A 13317-nucleotide genomic window follows, 5' to 3' on the forward strand; every position below is an offset into this window, starting at 1 on the left:
TTTTTTTTTTTTTTAAAGATTTTATTTATTTATTTGAGAGAGAGAGAATGAGAGACAGAGAGCACGAGAGGGAAGAGGGTCAGAGGGAGAAGCAGACCCCCGCTGAGCAGGGAGCCCGATGTGGGACTCGATCCCGGGACTCCAGGATCATGACCTGAGCCGAAGGCAGTCGCTTAACCAACTGAGCCACCCAGGCGCCCGATAATTCGTATTTCTGACAAGTTCTCAGATTGTGCTGATGGTGCAGGTCTATAGACCTAACCTCGAGTAGCCCAGTAGTTCTCAAAAGTTTTAGTCTCTGGACCCCTTTACTCTCTTTTTTTTTTAATTGAAATATATTTGACATATAACACTGTTAGTTTCAGGTGTACAACATAATGATTTGATATGTGTTAAATGTTGCAAACTGATTGCAAGAGAAAGTTAACATCCATTACCACACATAGTTAAATTTTTTTTTCTTAGGATGAGAACTTTTAAAATTTACTCCCCTAGCAACTTTCAAATATACAATATGGTATTGTTAACTAACTATAGTCACAACTGTATGTGACATCCTCCATACTTCTTTATCTTATAACTGGAAGTTTGTATCTTTTGACTCTCTTCACCCATTTTGCCTACTCTGCCACCCAGACCCCTTTATTCCTAAAAATTATCGAGGTCCTCAAAGAGCTTTATGGGTTATATCTATTGATATTAACACTGGGAACATTTACATTGATTCATTTAAGATTTTTTTTTTTTTTAATTTATTTGAGAGAGAGGATGAACACGAGCAGGGGAGGGGCAGAGGGAGAAGCAGGCTCCCCCCTGATCAGGGAGCCGGGCATGGGACCCGATCCCAGGACCCTGGGATCGTGACCTGAGCTGAAGGCAGACGCTTAACTGACTGAGCCACCCAGGTGCCCTACACTGATTCATTTAAAAAGAGCTGTGATGAACTCTGCATATAAACAAGTGATATGTTTTCATGAAAAATACTTTCTCCAAAGCAAACAAAAATTTACTAAGCACCAAGGAGTATGAATGGCTTTCTTTTACATTTCTGTAGATCTCTTTAATATGGAGCTTAATGAAAGATGGTTTTTGCTTTCTCTCTTTTGTAGTTAAATTGGTTTGTGCGAGACTCAGTAGTGTGTATGTTGAAAGCTCTTTGTATTTCCAGGTGACTTACTGAGTAACCTGTTGCAGAGTCCTAGTTCAGCCAAACTGTTGAATCAGCCAATCCCCATCCTTGATGCGGAGAGTGAGTATATCTGTTCCCTGGCCTTGGAGTGCCTGGCCCATCTCTTCAGTTGGATTCCTCTGTCTGCCAGCATCACCCCATCCCTCCTAACCACCATCTTCCACTTTGCGCGCTTTGGCTGTGACATCCGGGCCAGAAAGATGGCATCTGTTAACGGCAGCAGCCAGAACTGTGTGTTGGGTCAGGAGCGCGGCCGGCTTGGGGTCCTGGCCATGTCCTGCATCAATGAACTCATGTCCAAGAACTGTGTGCCTATGGAATTCGAGGAGTATTTACTACGTATGTTCCAGCAGACTTTCTACCTCCTGCAGAAAATCACCAAGGATAACAATGCCCACACGGTGAAGAGCAGGCTGGAAGAACTCGATGAGAGGTAATGAAAACAGGTGTGGAGTCGGCCGTGTCCTGAGAAGGGGCCATGACTGTTTGTCACGCTGTGCTGCGTAGTGTCTGTAATCCTCTTTGGTTTCAGAGTGTGGGGCTCCTGATGAGGAATGGACAGGTAGGTGTGTACCAGTAAGTCTGAGCTTAGCTGGAAGGGCTAGGGTGGCTAGGGGGATGAGCCGAGCTGGGAAAGTGACTGTGAATTGTGTAGGTGTGTTGTCTTCCCCCCGCTCTGCCTCCTGTCCTCCCTTCCGCCCTCCCCCGCACCCCTCTGCCCCGTCCTCACGATTCGCCTGCAGGTCTGAGGTGGCGCAGGAGCCGAATCTGCTGCTCGTGCGTAGCCAGGAGCGTGGGAGGAGGCCGTGGAGGTACAGGAGCGCTAATGCCCCCTCTTCACTTGATGTTGCCCGCCAGTGTTTACTGTTGGACCCTTCCCAAGGGAAACCGTGCAGTGTAGAGGAATGGTGTTGCTCTGAGCTTCGCACAGACGGCCCACTTTCATCCAGAGACAGAGATGTGAATGAGGGCACATACTCACGTGGCGCACACTTGGGTTTCTTTGTTACCTCCCCTTGAGTGGAGCCGAAAATGACCTCGCTTTTCTTTCTGAAGTACTCCAAAAGATGACTCCGTCACGGTACCGTGAGGTGTGGTCTTCTGGATGATGTCCTTTATCTGTCCCACAGCTTTCGGTGATGCGATGCTACCGCCGTGTCCCAGCGAGCGGGAAAAGTGGAAACTTACATTACCAGCATCGTGTTGACTGTTCAGAAACATCCCGGCGGATAAATCGTATTGAGTTAGAAAATATTTATAGATTGCCAGGCAGCAAATGTTAATATCTTAATTCGTTTTCCTTGGCTTGTTTTTTGTTCCGAAGCTAGCAGAGTTAAGGTATTTTCCTTTTCCTTAGAGTTAAGTAGCAGAATATAAAGTCAAGTGTTTAAAGACCATCCTAGTGCTTTTTAAATTTAGCAATTTTATTAAGGGTTTTCTAAAGTTAAAAACGTGGATTCTTAAGATTCTTTTGGTTTGGTTCATTGTAAACAAGCTTTGTGTGAAATTTTGTTTGTATAATCACAAAAGAGCTCATAATCCTGTATGGTGATATGTTGGTTTTATTTTTCATTATTTTGTAATAGCTTTCTCTATGAATGCAAAGGCGTCAGTATGCAAACACACAATTTTATATCCTTTCTAGCTTTCGTTAAGGAAGGCTGTATTTTCATATGTTAACAAAAAGTCCAGCTGCTCACACCAACCGTCAGGTATCGGCTGTTCTGAGTTGCACTTGGAGCACAGTGTTTGTGATGGCTCACATTCGGGCGGTAGAGAAATGTGGTCACGGCTTGTCAATGTAATGCTTTTGTTACGTGTAACTTTTGTGCTTTTGGTTTTATATTTTAATCCTGTGCTTCCTCTTGCCCTGAGAAAGCTGAGAGGTGCCTGGCAGCAGAAAGGTGACCTAAACAGTCCTGTGTGCTTGCTTCCTGGCTCTCGGGCCCCCGACCACTCATTCTAAACAGCTAAGTCCGTTCTCAGTTGTTTAGGAGCTTCTGACCCGGGGCCTCTGCCCCTCTTCTCCCCCAGTGCCTGTTTCTAACCTTCTACTGCTCATTAGCACCTGTGCCAGAAGGTGGGCAAGGGAAAGAAAATGAGGTGAAATAATATCTAGAGTTTCAGCTACCGAACGGCCCTTGTCTGTATGCTTCAAAAATTGGGTTGGAGATTAAAATGAAATCGAGGCAGTGCGGCATTTACCCAGGACTTCTGTTTATTTTATGGGTGGCAGGGGATTGAGTGCATCTTCCTAATGATGGCTCTGAATAACCACAGCAGAAGATCACGTGATAAGCAGAGCGAGGAATGAGGAGCTCCTGCTCTTGAGTATTCATGATCCAAGGCATCAGAGAGAAGTCTCCTCGTACTTGACTTTCTCTAAAAACAGCTGATTCAGATGCCTTACTGTGTTTCAAGGACTTGGTCCCATGATCCACAGAGATGGCCATTCTCTTTATCAAGCAAATTAATGGTTTTTATTTTTGTTTTTTTAAACTGCTAAAAAGCTTGCACGTACGTGTTAGCTACTAGCCGTGCAGAAGTCAGAGAGGCGGGTTGGCCGCTGGGTCCCAGGAACGGTGCGGGACATTGGATTTATGGACCGATTTTGCTCTTCTAAGTAGTAGTCTTTTTCTTCCCCCTTTATTATTTTGCATAATCCTTGCTTTAAAAAAAAAATTTTTTTTTTTTTTGAGTGGTGAGTTTCAGAATTGCCTGTAGCCATTAATTAATTTTTGACTAAGGCCTGTAGTGAATCTTTATCTTTGTTTATTGGTCTCTGAAATGTGATTTATGGAGGTATGTCCATCTCATTTTCTAATCACCTTTTGGTATTGAGGGGCTTACAATGACAGTTGCTGAAATGTGAGAGTGATGATGTGCTGTGTGTTTAGTAACAGCAGTCTCTTATCCTTGCAGCTGGGACCCACACTCCTCTGGGAAATGATACTGTGAATACACAGGAATTGGGGAGTCACTGTGCTGGGAAAGGAAAGAGCACTGGCGTGGGAGTGGATGGGGGTCCCACTCTGCCGTGAGCTGGCTCAGCAACCTCGGGCGGGTCACTTTATCACCCTGGGCCTCGTCTGGCCAATGAAGCACCAGACTCAGTTGTCCCCGAGGCCTGTCCAGCTCGGGCAGCCCTCCTCCCTTATTTTTGCAATCACTTTCAGAGTGGACCGGGGTGGACTTGCGTTTAATTACCCTGGGAGCCAGAGGGCGGGGCAGGGGGGGAGCACGAGCATTAGGTTGCAAGCCTGCATAGACTTTACCTGGATGCCATGCCATTGGTCTAGCCTTGTTTTGTTTTTGTTCTTAGCACATTCATTTAAATACTTTGGCCCCCTAGCAAAGACAAACAGCCTTCCGGACTTGCCACATTGAAATGATGCACATGCTCTGCCCACCGACTTCTTAGTACCTTTTCCTTTCACTTGAATTGGGCCATAACGTGAAGGAGTTAGAATCTGTGAGAGCACTAGTTTATAAGATGCCTTAATAGAGAGTGTCTGAGGATTAAAGTTGCTTTTCTGCTATGTTTCAGGTGGTAATGGAATGAAGGGTTGCCTGACCTGTAGGTAATTGTTGCAGGCCTTTATATTTTTAACTGAAAATGTATTTTAAATCTGTATAGTTCTGTACTGAAAGAAATTTGGATTGAATTTGAGTTTTCTTCTAAGGAGGTGGCTGGGATTCTGACTGTCACCCTTCGTCTTCTTGTCTTACTTAGCTACATCGAGAAGTTTACTGACTTCCTGAGGCTCTTTGTGAGTGTCCACCTGAGAAGAATCGAGTCCTACTCCCAGTTCCCCGTGGTGGAGTTTTTGACGCTTTTGTTCAAGTACACGTTTCATCAGGTAAAACACCAGAACTACTCATCCTTTCCCCCTGAAAAAAAGTCCACTCTGTTGCTTTCAGGGGAAAGAGCTTCTTTATTTCCCAAACATTTATATAGTACTTACTTTGTGAAGATTAACACATGTATCCTTTGTAACAACCCTTGGAGGTGGGTATTCCTAACTGTCTCCATTTTCCAGAATAAAGAAACTGAAGCACAAAGAGTCATTTGCTCAGGGTCATACAGTCAGTAAGTGGTGGGGCCAGGATTTGAACTCATAGAGTCTGTGTTCTTAACCACTGTTTTGTTGGAGAAACAAAAGATGGAAATAGTCTGAAATTAGGGCCTTTAGTTCTATTCTATAGCTGTCACTAAAACTCCCTACAAGGAGATTGTAAGTAGTGAAACTCTCAAGAAAGAGTTAAGTTTTGGCAGATCCGCTTTTAGCCCCCATTTTCTGATACTTTTTGAGCTTGTCTTGTATATCAGGGGCTTTTTGAACTTGTCTTGTATATCCGGGGCTAGGCATATAACCCTCACAAGCAAAGTCCATGCCTTCATTGAGTTTATATTTTGTGACCCAGCGTCTTTTATTTATATACATATGTATATTTTAAAAGCTTTCTGAAGTAAAATTTACATCTTACGAAATTCACCCATCGTAATTGTACAATTCAGAGATGTTCAGTCAGTTTATAGACTTGTGCAACCATCATCACAGTTGGGTTTCAGACATTTCTTTTTTTTTTTTTTTTTTTTTTTGGGTTTCAGACATTTCTATCATATCCTCTCCTGCTTGCGCACCTGTGTGTCTGATTTATTTTTTAATTCCAGTATAATTAATGCAGTGTTACATTAGTTTCAAGTGTACAGTGTAGTGATTCAAGAGACAGAGAGAGAGAAGCAGAGGGAGAAGCGGGCTCCCAAGGAGCAGGGAGCCCGATGCGGGACTCGATCCCAGGACTCTGGGATCATGACCTGAGCCGAAGGCAGACGCTTAACCATCTGAGCCACCCAGGCGCCCTAGAATAAGGTTTTTATTGAAGTATCACATACAGAGAAGTGCACAGATCATACATGGACAGCTTGATGAATTTTCCCAAAATGAACAAACCCATGTCACCGCCACCTTAATCAAGAAATAGAACATTCCTGCCAGCATCCCCTATATCTCTTCCCAAGTCCTTCCCCTTCACTTCTCCCCATGTGGAACCCAACCCTGCTTTTAACATCCCAGATTAGTTTTGCCTCTTTGAGAACTTCTCTAAATGGAAGTCTCCAGTATGTATTTGTTCTGTCTGGCTTTTTCATTCAGCGTCCGTTGGTGAGATTCATCTGTGTTGTGTGTGGCAGTAGTTTGCCCTCATTGCTTTATAGTAAGTCATTATCTGCAGATCCATTCCATGGCTGATTTGGGCTGCTTTTGGGTTTTTGGTGATCATGAATGGTGATGCAGTGGATGTTCTCGTGCATGCTTTTGGGTGTCCCTGTGTAGCTCTTTCTGTTGGTGTATCCTGGTGATGACATTACTGGGTCAGTGAGGGCATGTGATTTTATAAGTAGACTGTTTTGGTAGTTTAAACCACTAATGTTGTAGCTTAATGTTGTAGCTGGAAGAGAGACACAGGCCTAGGCCGGGAGGGGAGTGTGTATGTGGTCGAGGGTATGGTGGTGAGCTTGGTTTTCTCAGGGCACATAAAAGTAAGCGCCCCCAGTGGGTAAGGGTGACCTGTTCCTGGGCGCAGCGGGGAAGGTGCAGGTGGAGGAGGACCAGGGTTGAGGAAGTGTCAAGATATCTGGTAGAGGGGCCAGTGGGCGTGGAGCTAGAAGGGCAGCATGCTGAGCTCACCAGACCTAAGAAGGAATGGAAGAGGTGACGAGATGTGGGAGGGTGAGGAGGTAGGATAGAAGCATTCGAGGTGGGAACGTTTTTTTTTTTTTTGAGGTGGGAACGTTTTGAGACGGATCCAGAGAAATGGATCCAGAGGGGACCAGAAGAAAGGATTCGGTAGATACCTTAGAGTAAGTGTAGCAGAAATGAAAGAGATGAGCCAGTGCTGAGGTCAGAAAGAAGGGGTTTATTTGGGGAAATGGAATGAAAATGTTTTGCCATTTTGCTCTGTGTGTGAAGTTTTCTATCTGCCCTTTATGTGCGGTATAGAAAAAAGCTAAATAGAAGTTGTTGTTTTTTTTTTTAAAGATTTTATTTATTTATTTGACAGAGGGGTTGCGGGGGAGAGAGCACACGAGCAGGGGGAGGAGCAGAGGGAGAAGGAGAAGTAGGCTCCCCGCTGAGCAGGGAGCCCAACGTGGGGCTCATTCCCAGGACCCTGAGATCATGACCTGAGCCAAAGGCAGACACTTAACCGACTGAGCCACCCAGGCGCCCCCTAAATAGAAGTTTTAAAGTATGCAGGTCTTATGCCTACTGCTTTGCACCTGGACCCAGTTCTGTGTTTGAGCTCTGGTTATTTCTATGAGGCCTGTGTCCTTGGACCAGTCATCTTAATTTCCTTAGATTTAGTCTCCTCACCTAAGGAGATGGACTGTGGTGGGCACCTTCACAGTCTGGCCCAGTGTTCATCATCTGTGGTCCCCTCTCTAGAATCCTATGTGTTCGTTTTCCGTTGAACTCATAGTGGTGGTTTTATATATTTATATGTGTTATATTTATATACTGGGAAAAGAAATGGCTATGGTCATGAAGCAAACAACAAGCTTCTTTCTCCCTCCATTAGCTGAGGTCACTCAGCCGAGCTCCCTTGTACTCTCTTGGCCTCCTGTATGAGGACCTTCCTTTCTGGGCACAGGCTCTCGGACTGTGGGAGTCGGTATCCTTTGGGTCCAGGCAGAAGCAGATTTGAGCATCAGGCAGAGGAGCAGGAAGCTGGAAGGTGCTCTGTGCAGTTTACTGTAGGCTGGGCCGTCCTTCCCTGGAGAGGCAGGGTGGAAAAAAGATGGCAGGGTGCACTCCAGGATCAGGAGCTGGTGGGAGTAGGGGACTTTTTTGGGGTAAGATTTAAGAATAAGAAATGAAGTGCTCTCAAGAGATAGCTTTAAGTTCTCATCTATTCATTAGCAGTGTGATCTAACTTTATCATAATTTAATTATCTGTGAAGTGGGAAAATGTACTTTACTCTTGTCTAGAGGGTTATGAGTGTACTCAAGTGTTTCTGCCTTTTGTTTCTAAAATTCATAGAGCGGTGCCTGGCTGGCTCAGTGGTAGAGCATCCGACGCTTAATCTCAGGGTCATGAGTTCGGGGCCCCCCATGTTGGGTATAGAGATGACTTAAAAAAATTCATAAGAAATTTTAGTACTGGTCACCATATATTGAAAGAATAGTAATGAGACAAAGATGGTGTTAGTATCTTTCTGTAACTCTTGCCTCTCTCTTAGTTTCTTTTCCTACATTTTTTTTTTCCACCAAAGTATCCGATCGCAGTGCCTCCAGCCCCCAGAGCTCAGCAGGTGTCCCTGCTGAGGTGTGCCTAGAAGTATCTGATTTCTGTCTTCCTGTCCTTCTCTTACCACATCGTCACCAGGTCCTTCTTGGTCTTGCATTTTGAACATCCCCCCCCCCCCACCTGTCCTTCTTACAACAATGCCTGGGGTAGTGTGGCCCAGGGGAGAGGGCTCTGGACCAGGAGGCTTAAGTCCCACATTCTAGTTCTCTTTCTGTTCCTTATCTTGTCACGTTGGGCAGTGACTTTGCTTCTGAGTCTTGGTTTCTCTATCTGTAAATGGGAAGAAGAAAAGCACCTGTCCACTTTCCAGGGCTATTGTGAAGATCAAATAGACCAATGCAAATAACCACTGTAAAGTGCTTGGAGAAGGGTGAACACTGGGCACTAATTTCTTGAAGAAACTTGTCAGGCTCTTTAGTGATTGATCAGCCCTGGAGTGTGAAAAATAAATCTGAGTACAGGTACATTTTTAAAATGGGTCTGTGAGGGTTCTGAAACATTGGATGACTCCAAAAGTGCAGCCAGCCTGTCATCTTTATGAGCTTAACGATCTGTACCCACAGCAGTTGTCATAGGTGAGATTATGGGCAGTGCACAAGGCCTCACAGTGGGGCCTGCAGGTAGGGATGTGTTTCAGGTCCTACAGAGGGTGTACCTGCCCACCTTATTTTCTGGTCTTGAGCCACGTGGTAAATCCTCAATTCAGAGGCATGGGAAGGACGTGTATAATTGTAAGGTACTTAGACATAACCATAAACCCTGGGTTTGTGTGGTGACTTTTCCCAAAAGCACTTCCACAAGCATCTGATCAGTTATGTTCTGTGGAGGGGAAGGTGGGTGTTTTCAGATCTAGGAGGGACAACTGAGTGATCGACCTGCAGGAAGCTCAGCAAGCCACAGACAGGAAAGATTCCATCTCCTGTCTACAAGCTACCCATATTATCTCCACGTGGCTTATTGTTTTTTCTCCTTATTCTTCGGGCTCATTTCATGTCGTGGACATCCTGGGTTTTGCAAAGGATGAAGTGGAGACAGGAAACAGTCATTCTGTTTTCTGAGGATGGCCCTGTCGGTGATCCTTATTGAGCTATGCATTCCAGTTCCAGGGCGACCCTGTGGGTTGTGAGGTTGGACTCTGCCCGCATCTGCCCCAGAAAAAGTTAGTTATGGGTACAGAACTTCCATCTCATGCTACCACCCAATATGCAAATCCCACATACACCCTTGTAAGCCTCTGGATTTCCTTGTAGATCCTAAATGGAAGGAAACTGATCCTAGAAGATGATGGTATTATTTCTTTTCCTGTCTGATCCTGCCACCAAACATGGGGCTTAGTGAAGTAGTCACAAATAAAATCAAAGAGCTCTTGGAGGTAGCAGGAATTTGAGTGGATATAGAAGGGATTGGGGGCTGGAAGTTGAAATCGAGTATGTGTGAGAAGGACTAGATTTTGGAGAACATAGTGCCAAGATTTTGCATGAAGTAGAATCTCAAGGCTCTTGAGAAATTGGAGCACTAGGACCCTACAGAGACTCGCTCTTCTCTGCTCACTTTGTCTTTATCAACACCTGGTTAGAGATTGCTATTAGCCTGTTGGACACCCCTTCTTCTGCAGAGGAGATAATGCCTGAGGGTCAGAATGAAGCTCATTTTCGGTCTGTTTGTAGGAAGACTGCAAATGTTACTCTCCTAACCTTCAGATATGTAAACTTGGCACCTTCCGAGCCACTGCCACTGGGTTTTTGGTTTTGTAAGGGTATGTAGTGGAAAGAGCATTGGCTGGGGGTAAAGGGACCTGCTCCTACCCCTGACCTTGAATAAATCACGTCTCTGGATCTCAATTTCTTTTTCTCTAAAACAGATATGAATCGGATGATCTGTGAGAGCCCCCCCGCCCCGCCCCAGCCCGAATCAATCTTAGATTTAAAGATTGGCGTCTGCTCGGCTTATTTTGTAATTCAGTTTGTCCTGCATAGTATCTCCCTAATGATGTGTTTGCGGCACTCTTGTCTTGTTAGGATCACCAGGGCCTAGTCGTGAAGACCACCTAAAAGATACCAGTTGTGGTTACCGGGAAGCGGAGGGAATCTAGGCTTATGGTTGCACCATTCTGGTGGAAATAAACACTGGTGGGTATGTTTCTAAAGAGGAGTCGCATTAAGTAATTTCATTGTCTGGATTTCTTTTGCATCATAGCCTACTCATGAAGGTTACTTCTCTTGTTTGGATATCTGGACGCTCTTTTTGGACTATCTGACAAGTAAAATTAAAAGCCGTCTGGGAGACAAGGAAGCAGTTCTCAACAGGTAAACCCCAGAAACATTGATAAATAGAAATAGACAGTTTTGCCAGTTTTTCTTGTGGCCCGAAGGGATAGCCATGCAGCCAGACCTCTTCAGTGAGACTGGGTCATGTAAACTGGTTAGGTAGTTATGTCATTACGCATTTTCGTATTCTTTTTTCATATTCTCATTTTCTTAAAACATTTTTTTTTCTGATTAAAAAAGTAATTTGTATTGTTAATGTTTTAGGTGTGACAATGTTTTCATGGGTTTGTATTTATTTATTTATTTATTTATTTTTTAAAGATTTTATTTATTTATTTGATGGAGAGAGACACAGTGAGGGAGGGAACACAAGCAGGGGGAGTGGGAGAGGGAGAAGCAGGCTTCCTGCCGAGCGGGGAGCCCGATGCGGGGCTCGATCCCAGGACCTGGGATCATGACCTGAGCCGAAGACAGGCGCTTAACGACTGAGCCACCCAGGCGCCCATGGGTTTGTTTTTAAATGGCCCTTATTTTAGAGATGAAAAACCGAAGTATTTATTGGATGAAATGAAACGACATCTGGGATTTGCTTTAGAGTAATGCACTGGGGATAGAGGGAAAAGTGGGTTGGCCATCTGTTGATAATTGATGTTGACCTTTATTGATGCTAACTTGGGGTTCATTATATTTGTGGTCTTTTTGTATGTGTTTGAAAATTTCCTAAATAAAGTAATAAAGGCTTGTGAAAAATAAGTATTTTAAAAACTAGGAAAAGATAGAAAAATATAAAGAAAAGTTATCCATAATCCCATAGTCCAGTGAAAATTACTTTTGTACTTTTTATTGTATTTTTCTTTTTTAAGATTTTATTTATTTGACAGAGAGAGAGATAGCGAGAGCAAGAACACAAGGAGTGGGAGAGGGAGAAGCAGGCTTCCTGTGGAGTAGGGAGCCCGATGCGGGGCTCGGTCCCAGGACCCTGGGATCATGATGTGAGCTGAAGGCAGACGCTTAATGACTGAGCCACCCAGGCACCCCTTTTTTATTGTATTTTTTAAAAACAGTAAATGGGGAAATGTTTTTTCCCCCATGTGTTTCTCAGGGTCATTTTTCTTATAGGCAGAAAGTGTATTTCCTGTACACTATAGTTATTTATTTCAGAAATGAAATAATGAGCTAATGCTTGGCACATTATGAATGCTTGCTCAGTAAATGGCATCAGTGGTTCGTGGTGGAGATAGTGAACACCGCTTCCCCAGAAATGTGCCAAATGGAGGTGGTGAGGCGAATCCCCGCCTGGGAAGAGGTTGGACTGACCTTCTCAAACCCTTTGTATTGCTGAGGTTTTATGAGTTTTTCAAATTCTAAATAGAATATTTACATTCCAGGTTTAAACATTTGCACTTTTGTTCCCAAAACATTATTTTTGTGATTGCAAAATAGCTCCATGTTGCTATGGTGTCAGGTCAGATGTGCTTTATGGGTAGTATATTCGTGTATCTGAAACTTCATTACACAACAGTAGATCCTGTTTTTGGTGAATTTGCCAACTGTAAGTGTGTTTTTGAATGAGATTCTTCAAAGAAAAGGTATTTCCGCCTTATTCTCTATTTTGGATGCTGAACAGTTGTATTCTTTGGTTCTGGGACTGTGCCTGATTTTGCTATATTTAGTGGTAGATATTCTTTCACATCTCTCAGGTTTGTTGGAAGAATAAACTGAGGAAATGATTAATATGCAAATGCTTTTTAAAGCACAGTACAAATGTGTTTAAGGTGTGGAGAATATGGTTTCATTGAGAAAATGTGTGCTGGCAGATTATTAGTATTAAATATACACTTGTGCATATTATTGTACCAACAGAAGGAACGGTGGTATAGAATTTAAATTCCTTTTCTGCTTCATGGGAGCAGTGTTACTTTTGGTCAAGTTATATGCTGATTACATTTCCTGTTGCAAAATGTGCATACTGACATCTCTTTTTTTTTTAAAGATTTTATTTATTTATTTGAGAGAGAGAATGAGATAGAGCATGAGAGTGGGGAGGGTCAGAGGGAGAAGCAGACTCCCCACCGAGCAGGGAGCCCGCTGCAGGACTCGATCCCGGGACTCCAGGATCATGACCTGAGCCGAAGGCAGTCGCTTAACCAACTGAGCCACCCAGGCGCCCTTTACTGACATCTCTTGCAGGATGGTTAGGATTCAAGGAAATCATGTATATAAAGTGCCTGGCATAGTAATCAGCCTGTTTTTGGCCCTCAGTCATTGGTCACAGTGATGACCACAACTGTGATAATAAGTAACAGGAGACATTGCTGCCCTTTGACCATGCCCATGAACTTGGAGTTAGGTGATAGGGCCCTCCACCTGTACATGTTGACCCTCCTGTCACAGTTGTCAGGGGTGATGGCTGTGACCGCTTTAAACACTAGGAATTTTTCTCATTGATCATTTGATCATCATCCTAAACGAGGCTTTCTAATTTTTTTTTTTTTTTTAAAGATTTTATTTATTATTTGACAGAGAGAGACAGAGAGGGAACACAAGCGGGGG

General features: G+C 43.9%; 2 protein-coding genes across 4 annotated transcripts in view; both read left to right on the forward strand.

Moving 5' to 3' along the window:
* LAT (linker for activation of T cells) overlaps window positions 1-13317 on the forward strand; it is a 419561-nt gene that overhangs the window by 157720 nt on the left and 248524 nt on the right. The gene's annotated exons all lie outside the window — the stretch shown is intronic.
* The window catches only part of XPO6 (exportin 6), a 104899-nt gene that overhangs the window by 52186 nt on the left and 39396 nt on the right, over window positions 1-13317 (forward strand). For both annotated transcript variants that reach the window (XM_081819797.1, XM_081819796.1), the window contains 3 exons: window positions 1169-1622; window positions 4923-5049; window positions 10694-10803. In XM_081819797.1, the coding sequence (XP_081675923.1) occupies window positions 1169-1622; window positions 4923-5049; window positions 10694-10803 (691 nt within the window). The remainder of the gene's footprint in view (window positions 1-1168; window positions 1623-4922; window positions 5050-10693; window positions 10804-13317) is intronic.

This window comes from Leptonychotes weddellii, chromosome 5 (genome assembly GCF_054177405.1).
Source record: "Leptonychotes weddellii isolate Sample4059 chromosome 5, ASM5417740v2, whole genome shotgun sequence".
NCBI lineage: Eukaryota > Metazoa > Chordata > Mammalia > Carnivora > Phocidae > Leptonychotes > Leptonychotes weddellii.